We start from the raw sequence: 17,695 nt of genomic DNA, 5'->3' as shown, positions 1-17,695 counted from the left end.
TTGTTCTCAGCTCATTCACATTCCCTAATTGGGTATGAAGTCCTGGAGGGGAAGATAAGCCGAAATGCAAGATGTTTTCCTCTTCTTTTCCCTGCTGTTCCATTAGATATGATTTACAATGCCTGTAAACTTAAAAAGGAAAGACATTTCTGCTTTTACGCTCCTTGTCCTTGACATTCTAAAACGAGATCATTTCCATCTGCAATACGCAGTTACAGGAAGAACTGAACAAAAAAGGCAGGACAGAAATAAAGGGACTTACATACCTCTCATGAATTGTTCTCTTAACTATCTACCTGAGGTAATACTGTCACTGCCAAACATATCAAACATAACTCTCAAGAAAAAGCACATTCTAAAACCAGTAAAATTTTGTTTACAAATCAAAGCAGTTATATCAGATGGAAGAAGGATTAAGAGCTATTCTACAACTGTGAAGACCTAAAATCCTTCATGTCACTTTTTATACCAGCTTGAAAGTTATTTTGAAAACAATGGAACTTTTGTCCTCCCCCCCGAGACAGAAACAGTCCTGTCTACAAGGAAGGGAGGTGACTTACCACACTGTCCCAGCACGCACACCTTACCAGTGACCTTGTTTAAAGCAATCCTCAATATTCTCTGTTGGCATGGCAACTTTTGATAATTAGTTAAGAAAAAAAGCTTTTCAGATTGGAATCACTTTCAAGACCTTATGGTTTCTGTTGAAGACGAGAAACAAGAACTTTTAAAGAATACAAGATGAAAAATAAATGTCAAATATAAGAAAATAATTACAAAACAAAGGTTAAAAAGATTATCAATTTTAGTACTTATCGAAAGGTGGAAGACAAGGAAAATTCCTCTCATCTTCAAAAACAAATCTTGCACCCTTGCTAAATGTAAAATGAATTTTGATATATTTGCTTTACCTGACAAAAAATAACAATGCAAATTTATGAAAATAGTACTATCTGTTATTTACAAAAATGCTTACTTGCAGGTGTTTGAGAAAAAAAAGCTTTCACACTCAGGAACTTGGGTTAAGATTGTATTTCTTAACCGAAGAAATACAATCTTTCTTATCCCCCAAAGTTATATGATGGATTAAAAATGAATATATGTGGAAACAAACATAGTATTTCCAAATATCTTACACACCTGCACATACACACAGTGTTGTGCTAGGTCAGCCTAATCTTTATTAAAGGTCAACAGCCTTAGTGACAAGATAATGAATATGGCTTTTGTAAAGTTTTCAACTAATTATCACAAATGCTTAATTCTTTTGCTAGCTATCCAGCTAACCTGAGTATGGAATATGTATTATTTAGCTAGCTAAAAGAGTATGAACAAAATTAAAAAAAAAAAAAAAAACACACTGTAGCTGACACCACTGAGGTGCCTTAGCTTTTTTGTAAAGGTCTGTGTATCAATTTAATAATTTACATAACAACTGTTTATTCTATGTAGTATAAGATTATATAGAAACTGTATCTTAGGTTCTTTATTGTTCTGGTCCAAGAAATTGGAAATAACAGCAAGAAACTTGTGTTCAGATAAGGAACTGGAATGTACTAATTAGAAAACCATTAATATAATGCAATACTGAAATAGAAATATTTCGGTGTAACAAAGGTAGTCAACAAGTTCTCAGATTGCATCTGAAGAGGATTTTTAAATTATACCCCGTAAGACAAGAAACATAGCATTATTCAAGGTGACAAGGCTGCATCTTGAAATATGAACTCATTTATATTTCCCCTCGAGACAGAGACAGATGTATGCATTTTACAAAACAAATTTTCAAAAGATGGAAAAGTTTGATTATAGGTTATATTGGCAACTATACCTAAAAGCAACCACTATTGATGTTTTTCATATATCTTTAAAATTTTAAGGCTCATATTTTGGAGGGATACCCTAAAGATATTTTTTTACAGTATGATCTCATGTACCTATGTGTATGCTACTGGAAAATTGTTAACTGAAACAAATCTTGTTAAACATATCACCCTTCAATTAAAAAGGAAAACCAGAAAAACATCCCCTCCTATTTTTCAATACTGGTTTAGAACTTTCGTCTCCCAAAAATTTAGGTGCAAATACATAAATTTAGCTTAAAAGAAAAGATTCAAATAGTGAGGAGTAAGATAAGACAGTAACATATAAAACAAAGTCTCTATTTACATTATCATGATTTATACCTTCCTTATCCCATGAAAATTCCTATGTTGCAAATACAGTGATTTCCTACAAACCATCAAGATTTCCTACAATATTTGTCTACCCTTCTAAACTGGAGGCAAGAAATGACATTACTACAGTTTATTTTTTCTGGTAAAATGCCTCTTCTTACCCTGTTTTCCCGAAAATAAGACCTAGCCGGACAATCAGCTCTAATGCATCTTTTAGAGCAAAAATTAATATAAGACCCGGTATTATATATTATATTATATTTTTTATATAAGACCCGGTCTTATAGTAAATATTCACAGTTTGTCTTTCCTATAGTAACAGGAAAAATCCTGTTTCCTTATAGTAAAATAAGACCGGGTCTTACATGAATTTTTGCTCCAAAAGATGCATTAGAGCTGATTGTCCGGCTAGGTCTTATTTTCGGGGAAACACGATAAGTGGCTTGTCCCTAACCAGAAAGACAAGCAGTTTTATGGGTCCCAGAAGTGAGGCTGTAGCAACCATTGAAGTGGGAATAGCAACTCTAGTCCAAATGGCAGCACAAAGAATCCCAGTTGAAAGTCATCAACCAAAAGCGTAAGCCCAGAAAAATAACAAAGACAAATAAAACAGATTCGCAATGAGCAGAGTCCCTTATATCAAAGCATACATTAAAGACATTTGTTTGACTTTCAATTACAGTAGTGGAAGCACTCTGAAATAGTGCTGAAGTCCATCATCGAAGAGATGTGTTTTAATCATCTTTAGCTAGGCACTAGCAATCCTGTTTCCTACCCCAATTTTACTTTCTAGAGCTTCTTTTGAAAAACAAGTACAGTTAACCCTTGAATAAGGGTTTGAACTATGCAGGTCCACTTACACAGATTTTTTTCAATTAACCAGTGCAGTTCAAGCCCGCACTGTTCAAGGGTCAACCTTACTAGGGAAGGGAGAGGGATCCTTAGAAAGATGAGGTAACATGTCTTATTTTGTTAAATATATCTCTATATATGGCAGTTGAGTCATTGCCCTTATTTTAAAATTTTATATTTGCCATATTTTCCTCCTGTTCTGCAAGAAAAATGTAAAAGGATTTTAACCGCTCACAACTAAACTTTCTGTAACTAAATATTTTTACTCAGCTACTTAATATTAAGTATAGCATAGGTGCCTGTTAATAAGATAATTTTCTCAACTTCTTCTTGTGTTAGGGCTATGTAATCTGGACACAAAACTTCATTAATTAGAAGGATTAGATATCACTAACAGACCTCATTTCTCCCAACTTTACAAAATGATTTCTATTACCTAAACTGCTTTCTTAATGTTGAATATAAATATTTTAAAATGTATTTCAGGGAGTAGGGCTAGGAAGTTTCACATATTCATCTTACTCAGCAATTTAAGAAGTTATATAAAATATGATATACATGTATATTCCCGTACATACACACACATATATAAATATGCTTTCATAACTGAATCTTGGTTTTAAAAATGCTTGCAATGTGGGGAATTTAAATATTCACTGATTTGGATATGTACATTTGCGCTCCTTTACCACTCTAAATGGATATACCAGCAGACACATAATAGATCAAATAACTGATTTAACTGAATTGTCAGTTTGTCTTTTTGCAGACCCAACAAAAAAACATTTATTATTATGAACCTTTATTAAGTGGCTCACATTTCAGTATAAATCAACACTAAAAATTTTTTAAAGCTATTTACACTACAGTGCTGACACATTTAAAATGAAAAAAAAAAAAAAAAGGTATAAATAAGCTCTATGGAAAAGCCTTAAATTGTCAAAAAAGAATTCTGGCTCATATTACAAAATATATATATATATATATATATATATATATAACATATATACACACACATATACAACATATGTGTGTGTATATATAACATATATATAACATATATATATATGTTAATGTCAGCTCTATTCTAAAACCTACAACTCCAACTCAAATGACTGTTTAAAGACTGTTTAAACCTGCAACGTTTACAGTGCATCTGGCCCTAAGTGCTTTGATACTTCACAGTTATGGACAGGCACTGAGGAATGTTACAAAGCTACATAAACTATATTTTGTAACAGACTTGGGAGCAAGTCCTTGGCTTGCTTTCAGAATTCATGAATCTTTATTACATTATTAAGTTTTTTAAAAAGGATTTTAAATGGTATGTACAAATTTAGCACAAAATGTCATCATCTTTTCTATCTTGATTTGAATGTGCTGAACTATGTTGCCTTGTATCAACTAGACTTATGAGACTTCCAGGGCACAATTCTTCCTTTAAATCTTTGTTGCTATTTTCAAATTTGGAGTCCACGTGGTCAATCTTAAATTCTGTAAATTGAACATGATCCAATTTTGCTTTAACATTCTTGCCATCCACATTATTCGGTGCTCTAGTCTTTTCAGGAACATAAACATTCACAGGTTCTTCACTGATTCTAACAGACGCAAGAGGTTCATGTTTAATCTGCTGTACTTCATATTTAGAATGCAGTTTGTCTGAAAAAACAGACTCCAAGGAGGTTTTGCTTACAGCACAAATCATGTTGTCAGTGTGAGGTCCAAGAACTGATGACGCAGAATCTTGTGATGTGCCCGTTTCATGAGTAGCTGTGTTCTGAGCAGTGCCCTCCTCTGAGTGGTATAACTTGAGCCGAACATGCCATGCTAAACTGCATACAGCTGAGACTGTCTTGAACTGATGAACAACATTCCTTGGAATAAAATAAATGTCATTATCGTACAGCTGAATCCTGGCATAGCGAATGCCTTCCCTCCTCAGTTGATTAAGTTTTGCATCATCAACCCATTGGACACACTAAAAAAAGAAACAAGGAATACCAATAAGTCTTTTCCACAATAAAAATTAAACTGAAGACAATAACAGTTTAAAATATACCTGGGACAGTGGAGGTTCATGTAAATCTAACTGCATTCGTTGAACTACTTCTAAGAAATCTTCAGCATGAAAACAAATCACATCTTTGGTTATTCGTGGTTGATCAGGCCTAAAAAAGAATGAATATGAGATAAGGAAGAATCTGTCATTAATAAGTCATTCTGTTAAGTCCTATTAAATTCAAAGCAAAACCAGTTTATAGTCAAACCAAAGTACTGTTTTAAAAATAAGGTTAAATTGTAATCAGAAGACCACTTTACATATTTAAACAAAGGGATAATGACATGAGTTTAGACCTAAACAGATAAAAACTCACCTAATTTTATTATAGTTATGTGGTAACCGTATTTTGAAAAATTAAAATAATTTGAATTGCTTAATTACGCAAATAAAAAAACTAAGTGTTCTATTTTAAAAATCAATACTTCAACAAATTAAGTGCCAAAGTTGAAAATACTACATAAAAATTACAGTTAAATAGAGGGGAAGGGAATACTTTCTTTCAATAAAGACATATATAACTGCAATGATACCTAAATCCCCTGAGTAACGCTTAATAAATGAAGAGACATTCATTTAAAAAGTACTAATAAAATAAACTGGCACCATTCTATTTGCTGGGATTAATACAAAAGTTGTAATAAAATAAACCGTTACCACTCTATTTGCTTGTCTTTAAATACAATTCTAAAAAAATCCCCAAATTCTTCAATTAATTAGGAATATACAAATATATTTTTACAGAAGATGTTCAAAAATGGATTTTGGAATAAAATTCCAAGCAACTAAATACAAAAGAAAAAAAAAACATCCAAGGCAAATCATAACTAATTTTTAAAAACCAGTGATAAAGGGAAAACTCTAAAATTCATGCATTACTATACAGGGAAGGAAGGATGAGAATGACTGCAGGCTTCTCATCAGAGGCAATGCAAACCAGGAGAGAACAGACTATCTTTAAAGTATTGGAAGAAAAAGTCAATCTAGAGTTCCACATCCACCAACAATACCTTTCAAAAATGTGAATTAAAAACATTTTCAGACAAACAGAAGCTGAGAGAATCTGTCACCAGAAGACCAGCACAACAAACAATATTAAAGGAACTTCTTTAGACTGAAGGAAAATGATACTGAGATGAAAATGTTGATCTATTCAAAGGATTGTAGAGCACAAGTAATAGTAAACATGAAAGGTATTTTATTCTTATTTTAAAAATCTCTTTAAAAATAATTCCTTATAGCTAAAATAGCATATGGGAGGGAGGGTTACAGCATATGTTAAGTAAATGTAGGACAACAATTAGCACAAAGGCCAGAAATGGGGTAGGGGTGATAAATGGCAGTATACTATTAAAAGTTCTTACACATTACATAAAGAGGTATAATATTATTTGAAGGTAGACTGTGATAACTTTAGAGCAATCACTAATAAGCAAATAGTGGCAATATAACGGAATGCTAAAAAAGACAAGAGGGAAAAAGGAAAAAATAACGTAAGAGGCAAATGGGGGAAAGTAACATGGTAAATGTAAATCCAAATTTACTGACGGACCACTTATATATATAAGTGATCTAAATACTCCAGTTGAAAGACAAAACTTATCACTGGAATTTAAAAAAAAACAAGACTCAAAGCAAGATATGCTATTTACATGAAACAATAATAGAGACACAAGTGAAAAGACATAGAATGGAAAAAGATATAACATGCAAACACTAATCATAAGAAAGCTAGAATGGCTATATTAAACATCAAACAAAGTAGATTTCAGAAGAAAGGATATTATGCCAAGAATAAAAGTATGTTTTATAATGATAAAGAGGTCAATTCATCAAGAAGAAATCATTCTAAATGTGTAGTAACCTATTAACAGAGCTTCAAAACATGAACAATGTTTAAAACACGCTAAATGAAAGAAGCTAATCCCAAAAGACCACATATCATTCCATTTATATGAAATATCTCAAATAGACAAATATAAAGAGACAGAAAGTAGACTGACAGTCTGTAGACTGCCTAGTGCTGAAGAGGATGTAGGACCACAAAGTAATAGCTAAAAAGTCCAATCCATAAACAAGGTGTATCTCTTTCTGAGGTGATAAAAATATCCTATAATTGTGGTGATGGTTGTACAACTCTGAATAAACTAAAAACCACTGAATTATATACACTTTAAGTGGGTGAACTGTATGTTACACGAATTACATCTCAATAAAGCTGTTACCAAAGAAAAATCCACGGAAGAAAAAAAAACTAGCAAAAATGAAAGGAGAAACAATCAAATCCAATATTACAGTTGGATATAGACGAACACAGCAGACTTGCACTGTACTATCAATAAAGTTGGCTTCACTGGCATTAGTAGAGCACGATAACCCCAACAGCAGCGGAATATACATCCTTTTAAGTGCACACAGAACATTAATCAAGATCGTCCATAAAACCAATCCCAGGAAATTAGGAGAGTACTTATACAGAGCATGTTCTCTGACCACAAGGGAAACTGGAAATCAAAAACACCCCCAAAAAACCTGGAAAAAATTCTCAAATATTGAAAAGTAAACATTCTTCTCAATAATCCAGGATTTAAAAAAACAAAACACAAAACAGGAAAACAGAAAAATTCTAAACTGTATAATAATGAAAACAGTATCAACATTTGTGGTACTGTAGTACTTAGAAATTTAGTTTTAAATACTATATCATAAAAGAAGAAAGGTCTCAAATCAATAATCTAAGCTAGAAAGAGAAGAGTTCTTTCCTTAAAATAAGAGCAGAAATAATGAAATAGAAACCAGAAAAATGAAAAAAAATCAATGAAATCAATAGCTGATTTGTTGAAAAGATCAATAAAATTAGTAAAGTCTGTCAAGACATTAATATAAACACAAAAATCAGTAATATTAACAAATTGAATCAGCACTATTTAGTGTGTGATCATAAATATTATCACGTGTTATATCACATACATACATATATATACCATATACAATCGTATAAAATCATGTATATTTCAGATATACACACATACCTCTCTTGGTTATTCCATATTGTTATTTATGTATGTAATCAAAATACAGATATGGTATATATGATAATACACAAAAACCAAGAGGATTTTTAATCCCAGGAACAGATGGAATTATGGAATTACAGGTCCTACGGTTAAGTGTATGTTTAATTTTATAAGAAAGTGCCAAACTTTTCTACTGTTTCCAGAGTAGTGTATGCAAGTTCTGGTTAATCCACATCTTCACTAGCTTTTGGTATGGTCTTTTAAAAAATTATTATTAGGGTGGCCGGATGGCTCAGTTAGTTAGAGTGCGCGCTCTTAACAACAAGGTTGCCGATTTGATTCCCTCATGAGATGGTGGGCTGTGCTCCTGCAACTAAGATTGAAAACAGCGACTGGACTTGAAGCTGAGCTGCGCCCTCCACAACCAGATTGAAGGACAACGACTTGGAGCTGATGGGCCCTGGAGAAACACACTGTTCCCCAATAGTCCCCAGTAATTTTTTAAATTATTATTAGCAATTTTAGCGGGTATGTAGTGCTATCTCACTGTGGTTTTAATTTGCATTTCCTTCACAGTACAATTATATTGAACAACTTTTAATGTGCGTATTTATTGGCCATTTGTGTATTTTTTGTAAAATGTCTGTCCAAATATTTCGCCCAAATGTAATTGGACTGTTGTCTTATTCTTGAATTGTAAGAGTTCTTTATCTATTTGGATACCTTATACACATATGCACATACATGCACATCTCAAATATTTTCTCCTAGTCTGTAGCCTGTCTTTTCATTATCTTAATGGTATCATTTTCTTCTATGGTACAAGAAATTTTTGCCTAATGCTAAATTTCCTCCAATGTTTTCGTCTACAAATTTTATGTTTTAATGGTTATATTTAGTTCTGTGATCCATTTTAATTATTCTGTATGGTGTGAACTAAGAGTCAAGGTTCGTTGTTTCTAATTTTTGTTTCTGTTTATGGACACCCTGTTGTTCCAGCACCATTTTTTAAAAAGACTCCTTTCCTCACTGAATTATCTTGACACCGTCACTGAAAATCAATGATGGGTCTATTTCTAGATATTCTGTTCCATTAATCTTAAAGTTTATGTTTATACCAATACCACCCTCTGTTAATTACTGTTGCTTCAAAGTAAGCTTTAAAATGACAGGCAGTACAGTATAAATCCTCCACCATTGTTTTGGGGTATTTTTCCCCAAGACTGTTTGCCTATCGTAGGCTCTTTGTATTTCTATAAGAAAACGTAGTTGGATTTTGATTGGGATTCAGGTGATTTATAGGTCATTTGGGAAAGAACTGACATAATAATATAGACTCTTCCAGTCTAGAAACAAGGTATATTTCTACATTTATGTAAATCTTTAATTTTTTTCATTAGTGTTTAATACTATTCAGTATCTGTTACATATTTTCAAAATTTCTCTCTATTTCAGTTTTTTATGCTATGATAAGTGGCATCATTTTTTCTATTACATTTTATAAGTGTTTATTGATAATATATAGAAATACAATTGACTTTTCCATATTGTCTTACCCTGAGACTTTTAGTAATTCTAGTACTTCTTTGGTAGACTTAAAATTTTCTCTGTACACAATTATTTTGCCTTACTCTAACACCCTGTAATTCCATTTCTATGTATTTACTGAAATGAAATCATATGTGCACACAAAGGCTTGTAAGTAAAATGTTCATAACAGCTTTATTCATAAAAACCCAAAACTGAAATGTCTATCATCATGTGAATGAATAAATTGTGATGTATCCATATTAATGACATACCACTCAGCAACAAGAAGGAATGAACTAACACATGTGACAACACAGATTAATCTCAAAAAACATGATGAGAAAGAAGTCAGGCAACATGTATGATGGTATTTACATGAGATCTGAGACTAAGCAATACTAATCTATGAAGACAAAAAAAAAAACCACAACAGATTAGTAGATGTCTGGACCTGGGGTAAGTAGGGGGATTAATTGCCAAAGGTATGGGAGAAACAAAATGTTCTATTACTGTGTTTCCGCGAAAATAAGACCTAGCCAGACCATCAGCTCTAATGCGTCCTTTGGAGCAAAAATTAACAAAGAACCAGTCTTATTCCAGTTTTATATCAAAATAAGACTGGGTCTTACATAATATAATAATATAACATAATACCTGTTCTTATATTAATTTCTGCTCCAAAAGATGCATTAGAGCTGATGGTCTGGCTAGGTCTTATTTTCGGGGAAACACGGTACCTTAGTTATGGTAGTGGTAACACGGCTATATACAGTTGTCAAAACACATCAAACTGTATACTTATAATGAGTGTCTCACTGAAAGTAACTTACACTTCAATAGTTGTTTTAAAAAAAACTGGATTTCAAAGAAGCAACCTCAAATATATAAATCTGTATGAATCCTTCATAATACCTAAAGAGCGGTAAGATTTAATCAATACTTCACAAACCTATCTAAATGAAGATTTCTATGAAGTCTAAATCCCAGTTGTTTTACTTCAAACTGGTGCTAAGCCTGGCTATAAGATAATGGCAAGAATCTAATACTCAAATCCCTAATATCTCCTTGAGAAAAAGCAGAATTCAAAACACTAAGGAGAAAAGAAAGTATCAACTTCCTTAATATAGCTTAATTTAACACCAAGGAATAATAATAAAGGGATCATAAACCATGTTTTGCATCAGAGCCATAAAGCCCTCTGATAGAATTAACAAAACTATTTTCTTGCTTTAGTAATTAAAGCAGCATTGGTATAGGAAGCAAACTGTATTTTACAATAGTGGGGAAACTCATAGCTAGCAATATCTCATTTCAAAATCTGTCTCAAGAATATTCCTAAATTTGGCCACCTAACATTATTAGCTGTTTGGGAATAGTCCCTGTCTCTATGAAATTGCTAGGCACAAAAGTGTTTTCTAATCAATAAATATTTACTGGGAACTATGATGGGCCCCTGAAGGACAAGACACAATTTCTTATCTCAAATCGTACATAAGGAGAAGTGAACATATACCAACAATAGTTTAAAGAAGCTTAGAAGAGATTTAAACAAAGTGCTAAGCCATGAAGCAGGAACATTTATCTAAAAGAAAGTGTAAATGTGGCTAACTTTATTGAACACTATAAATCAGATTTCACCCTAAGTATATCTTGATGCCACTCTTAACTCCTTTGTACCAAACATTCAAGAGAAACTTCAATAATTTGAAATGAGTTTGTAATGATTTCCAGAGATAAATTAGCCCTTACTCTTTGACAAAATTAAGTGTTTTACATCAGATAATCGGAAGAGCATGGAAACTATGTAACACTAACCACAGGTGTTTGAAAATTACCATTTAACTAAAACACAATTCAGGTATAAATTACTGAATTATAAACTATTTATACTGTTTTCCTAAGGAACTCTTAGGGTAAGGTTAGTTCAGTACTAGCTCCTTTGCATACCTGAAATTGATAGTTTTATTTATGTTAAGAAAGAAGGTCAGTTTTCACTGGCCTCGCCACTCAGTATTAGTTTATAAAATATTTTTAAAATAATTTATAAAATATTAAAAACAATTTATAATAAATTTTCCCTTTTGAACAAAAAGGTCAATTCTATATTAGTAGCCCTTGAAAATAAAATTTCCTCATGTACAAAATACAGGTTATATTTTTCATAAAATCTTAGAGAACTGCAATATTAACATTTTATATTTTCAGAATTAAAGTTTCTTTTTACTTAGGAAATGTTCTTGCATATTTAATATTTAATTCCACTGCTTTAATAAGTAAAATAGCATATTCCAACTTAAGTTTCATACTCCAACAATACTCAGTTTGAAACAAAAGCCTAACTGAGCACTTATCTTACTGTATTAATATAGCTTTGCTATGTTTTTTATCAATTTAATAGATGGAAAACTTCTGAATGTATGGGATAATACCTTTAGTATATTAAAGAGGATTGTCCATGTTTTTAATCTATGAAAGATTCAAAGTAAAACTTGCAAGTGAAGCTGGAAAAAAAAAAATATATACCGTGTTTCCCCGAAAATAAGACCTAGCCGGACAATCAGCTCTAATGTGTTTTTTGGAGCAAAAATTAATATAAGACCCGGTCTTATTTTACTATAACATAAGACCGGGTATAACATAACATAACAAATATAATATAATACTGGGTCTTATATAAATTTTTGCTCCAAAAGACGCATTAGATCTGACTGTCCGGCTAGGTCTTATTTTCGGGGAAACAGGGTAGTAAATAAGGTGAACAAACACTAAATAGATACCAAACCTTAGTAGGGAGCAGCAAAGTTGAACAGTAAAAAGAAAACATAAGAGTCTGGAGTCAAATCTGAAATCAGACTCAGCGCTACCATTTATTAACTATAGAACTATGATAATTTTATTTAACAACCCTGATCCTCAGTTTCTTTCTGTGATAAATATGGGCCTAAAAGTAGAGGAGAAAATTAAATGAACATTTGTAAATGGGCGTACAGTAAGCATCAAATGAGTCTTAGTTTTTCTTGTTTTCACCTCTAGTCACTTAGAAAATGAAATTATTTGTCAAACCCAAAAGCTAAAATTAGATTCTAGCAATTGAAAATCTTCTTTAGTGCAGTGATACAGTCACAATATTCAAATACAGGGAAAAATGAGACTTTTTTACCCACAGTAAGGAGAATTACTGAAACTTCCCAAGAAAAAATGTAGAGGCTAAGAAAAGCTTTCATTAAAGTAGCAGTAGTTAATATATACCACTCTCCACAGTGCACAGCCTTCAACACTCCAACAGCAGCTGTAGTCTGTCGTTCAAAACCTTGTCCTATATGATCTGCATGAGCTCTTGTCCTGTCTTCAAAGAGCATCTCACGGGGCTCACTAGTTCGAGGTAGGTACTGCAGGTTTTTTATTTCATTGGTAGTTCTGTTTAAAAAAATTACATTTATGTTTTATATGTATTTTATAGAAGTATCGCGCACTAACTGATTGCACCACTGGAAGCTCCCATATAAATTTCATAGAAAGAGAGAGAGGAGGGTGAGGGAGAGGAGAGAGGGCAGCAGGGAGAAAAGAGGTTTATGTATTAAGGTTTAATTGCCTTCAAACATTCTCATTAATGTACTGAGGCTTAACTGGCATTAAGTATTTAGTAATCATGTAATTCAGAATAAAGGAAATTTTAAATCACCTGTTCCCAAATCAAGTTTTATTTTTAAAATGAACAAGTGCAAACAAGAACACATATATAATCCACTCCTATTCTTAACAAACACCCTTCATAAAAGTGGCAGTTTTAAGTCAATGTACACTTAGATAACAAACTAAATTACAGGTCGTGTGGTCTACCTAGGTTTCCCTGTACCCAGAATCTCCACCTCAGGTTTGGGTCTAACCTATGAGAGCATGAGGTTCGGGTCTTATCTACAGAAGCATGCCCCCAATCATGTCACATGACTAACACAGACAGGTATATATCGGGCACAAACAGGTAACTTTAAAAGATGCATTAATTTAATATTTATAGAACACTTAACCATATGGCAGGTATTATCTAGGCACCGGAGCTAGTGACCAAGACGGCAGTGAATAAGACAGACAAGTTCCCTACTCTTGCAGGAATTTATATTCTAGTGAGAGGAAGACCAAAAGAAAAAAAAAAAAAAAAAGGGGAAGAAACTACCAGGTATAACACTGCTTCCACAAAACATGCGTGGTTTGGGGGGGGAGGGGCAGAAAGGAAAAACTTTAGCTCCCTTTGAGGACAGCCGTCTCCCACTGGCCTTCTCTTCCACTGCTCACCATCTAGAATCCCTATGCATACAGAAGCTACTGACTTAGCCTCACTCACTGCAGAAACCCTGTCCAATTTTGCTGCAGAAGCGGGAAACGGCGAGAAGAACATCTCTGATTGGGAGTTATCATCTTATTTATCTTCCTGTATGGTTTTTCTGTTACTTCCAAAGACAAATCTGGATCGCCCCATAATTTTCTCCTCATCCTAGTCTATCCCCTAGGGCCACTCTTCCTTATGAGTTCTCTAATTTCCCAACCTCAACTCTACCACTTACTGCTCTCTGTACACTCCTGTATTACAGTCTTATTACATACACACACACACACACACGGTGCTCTAACAACCTTTTTGCTCTTTGTGATTAATGTTCTACAGGTGCCAGAAAGCTACATGATGAGGTTGCTTCCTGTGGAAAGCTAACAGGCTTTCAAGACCACAAGTTTGGTCTCATTAACACCACATTTTAATGAATGAAGACTTTATATAAAGCACTTGGCACAGTGCCTGGGGCTGTGTTGTTATTAGTTTGGTCAGACTGTAATGTGATATGAAGTTATCACATACACCATGGACTGTAATCCTGGAAGTGCAGGCGAGTTCCTTCAGGGCCTGCTGAATTCCCTTAAATTACATGTATATCTGCATTGTTCTGGGGAGAAGCATTCAGATTCTCAAAATGATTAGAAATCCAAGTTAAGAATCACTAAGAAACACCAATATTACCATCTACTACCAACTTACAAATTAACTTATAAAAATTTCGTTCCACCAATAAAAACTTACTACTTACTAAGCACTAGGCATTGTTGATTTAGGTGCTAGGGACACATTTAGTAACAAACACAACACAGTCCCTACTTCATGCAACCTACAGTTTACTCAATGACCACTGTTCCCTGGTGTCTTTTTTTTTTTTTTTTTTTAAATTAATAATCACTGGAACCAGTGAAACCATCTTTAGGTATCTAAGAAAAAGATACACTCCCCCCCAGCATCACTCACTCCACTCCCAATAATGTTGACCTAGTATACATTTTTCCACACTTTTCTCTGTGCTCACATAAATATACACTTATACATATTTTTTCATTTCTTCTCAGGAAAAAAACAGAATCACACAGGACATATTACCCTACCTTGTGCTCTTTCTAAGTGTCATATGTCCATGACACTTCCAGATCAACAAATATAAATGATTCACTTATTTAACTATTTCACCATAATCTTTAATAGGAATGTATCAAAATGTAGTCAACCATTCCCCTATTAATGGGCATTCAAATCATTTTAAATATTTTTCTCACTACAAAATAATGCTGCCATTAACATTCTTATACATTTACCTTCAGTGATTTTACCTCTTGGGACAGATTCCGAAAGTAGGGGGGCTGGATCAAAACACATACGCGTATGTTAAATTTTAGGAGCTATTGCTGGATTACTTTCACAAAATTATAGCAGCTCACCCTTCTACCAGCAATATATAAATGACCGTTTCCTCACATACTTAACATAATTAAGTATATGTAAATATGTGTAATATTAGAGTAATATTACTGCTCTATTAATAATTTTGCCAATGTAATGGGTAAAAATAACATCTCATAAATCTTTTAATATACATTTGACTGTCTGAGGCCTATTTTCCTATTGGGTTGTTTTACATTTATCTTGTCCATTTGGGAATGCTCTTTGTATATTAACTTTAGAGTGTCAAGTATTACAAATGTTTTAGTCAAGTCTATCATAGTTGTCAATTTCATTGTTGTGTTTTCTCTCAAATACTGTTGTCATTATATTGTTTTATCTTGCTGAGCAAGGTCTCTCCTAGGCTCGAAAATTTTTATTTTAGTATTTTTATTTTTTATCTTATTATGTTTAAATCTCAAATTTAATTCTTGTATAACATAGGAGCTACAGTTTTGTTTTCTTTCACATGGACTGCCAATTATACCAGCATTATTCATTAAATAAATCTTCCTTTTTCCACCTATCTCATATATTAAGTTCCCAATATACTTAGATCTATTTGTGTACTTGATCCTATTCCAATGATCTTTTTGAGCTTTACAATTTTTATTATCTAATAACACAAGGTCCCCCTCACTTATCTTTCAGAATTTTCTTGGCTATTTGCTGGCTTTATTTATTCTTACTTATGAACTTTAAAATTGCTTTATCCAGTGCCAGAAGTGTGAGTCCAATTGAAATGCTAAAAGGTTCAAAGGAATATCATTTTTATACAATCCAGAACACAGTAGGGTTTTCCATTTGTTTAGGTCTTATTTTATATCCTCTATAAGATATTTTGGTTTTCTTCGTATGGGTTCTGACATATTTCTTATTAAATTTATTCCAAATAGTTTATATAAGGTTTTTGCTGTGAATTATGTTTTTTTTCCATTCCTAATTATAATTTATTACTATCTGCCTACATTTCCCATGTCTTATGTTTGGATTTTTTTTTTAATTACCTCAGCATGTATAGCCATTTCTGAATTTACATTCCAGTTATGCCTTAGACTTTTTCCTCCTTCCTCCAATTTTCAACTAACACATACACACACACCAACATACAAACACCCATCCCCGGCAATAAAAATTTGTATCCAACATACCTTTTCCTTTTGAAAGGTGACTTTGGCATATCAGCCACAGGGATCATTTGTTCTCCTGGGCGTACCCACATGATGGGACCATCATCACTATCTTTTCGACTCTCTAGTTTTAGACTAGATAGTGTCCCCCATGGCAGTGTACACTAGAGGCAAATAATTACATAGAAATCAATTATTTTCAAAATGTGACTTTAAATATACATTAAAAAATATTGCCCCCCAACAAACTTTCATATACACCTTCATACTTAAACATTTGAAATGTGTACCTATATTGAACATATCCCTATATACTCATTCTCCATCAAAAAATTCTATTTCAAATACATGAAGAGAATAATTATTCTTGGATGATTCCCTCCTCAACCCTGCCACAGATATGATACACTATATTCATCATTTGTTATTCGTCCTTTTACCAAATATATGATGTTAATAAGTTGGCAAAATAAGCAAGTGTTCTCCATGAGAATCTATAAAAATGAACGATTAAGTTTTAAAAAATGGCTATCTAAAAAAAAAAAAAAGATAACTTTTTCATTAGTTATAATCAAAACCTAACAAAACAAGGAAAACCAAACCAAAATAAAAATTTATTTCTGTTTAGAAGTTGCTTGAAGAGACTGCTGGTCTAAAAGCAGAGATTAAAATCTTTGAAAAGAGAAAGGACTAAGGGTCCACGGAATGGTAAGAATGGTATTTTTAAAATACCATTCATTCAATGCCCCTTTTCAAAAAGGGGAGAATTGTCAAACTGAATTTCTCTAGAAAGAAGTGTAGCTCATTTGCTTTTAAAATTAAAATATGAAACATAATTATTTAAATAATGGTATTTTAAAAATACCATTCAAAATAAATTCAATCAAATTATATGATGTCACTAGCTGGGAGAAATAGAAACGCAACAAAAAGTTTCAAAGAATAAAAAAGAAAATGAAAAGGGGAATGGAATGGGGTGAAAAAGATACACACACACACACACACGCACGCACACACACACACACACAAGAAAACTGAGCAAGCAGAAGTGAAAAAAGAAGTGTTTAATAGATTAAGTGGCAAATAGTGATAAATTGATCTTGTTCCAACCTGACCTTTGAATTACTAATAATTAACCTATCTACCTATTTCAGAGATTTCTCTCTCAATGG

General features: G+C 32.7%; 1 protein-coding gene across 2 annotated transcripts in view; it reads right to left on the bottom strand.

Moving 5' to 3' along the window:
- Positions 1 to 1,471: 1,471 nt before the first annotated feature.
- Positions 1,472 to 17,695, bottom strand: part of RSBN1L (round spermatid basic protein 1 like) — a 65,046-nt gene continuing 48,822 nt past the window's right edge. For both annotated transcript variants that reach the window (XM_074340639.1, XM_019744549.2), the window contains 4 exons: positions 16,545 to 16,687; positions 12,888 to 13,055; positions 5,092 to 5,200; positions 1,472 to 5,010 (listed from right to left, as the gene is read on the bottom strand). In XM_074340639.1, the coding sequence (XP_074196740.1) occupies positions 4,366 to 5,010; positions 5,092 to 5,200; positions 12,888 to 13,055; positions 16,545 to 16,687 (1,065 nt within the window). In that variant the 3' untranslated portion in view covers positions 1,472 to 4,365. The remainder of the gene's footprint in view (positions 5,011 to 5,091; positions 5,201 to 12,887; positions 13,056 to 16,544; positions 16,688 to 17,695) is intronic.

The sequence above is a fragment of the Rhinolophus sinicus genome, linkage group LG09, assembly GCF_036562045.2.
Source record: "Rhinolophus sinicus isolate RSC01 linkage group LG09, ASM3656204v1, whole genome shotgun sequence".
Classification (NCBI taxonomy): Eukaryota; Metazoa; Chordata; class Mammalia; order Chiroptera; family Rhinolophidae; genus Rhinolophus; species Rhinolophus sinicus.
This window is presented reverse-complemented; position numbering and strand designations above follow the sequence as displayed.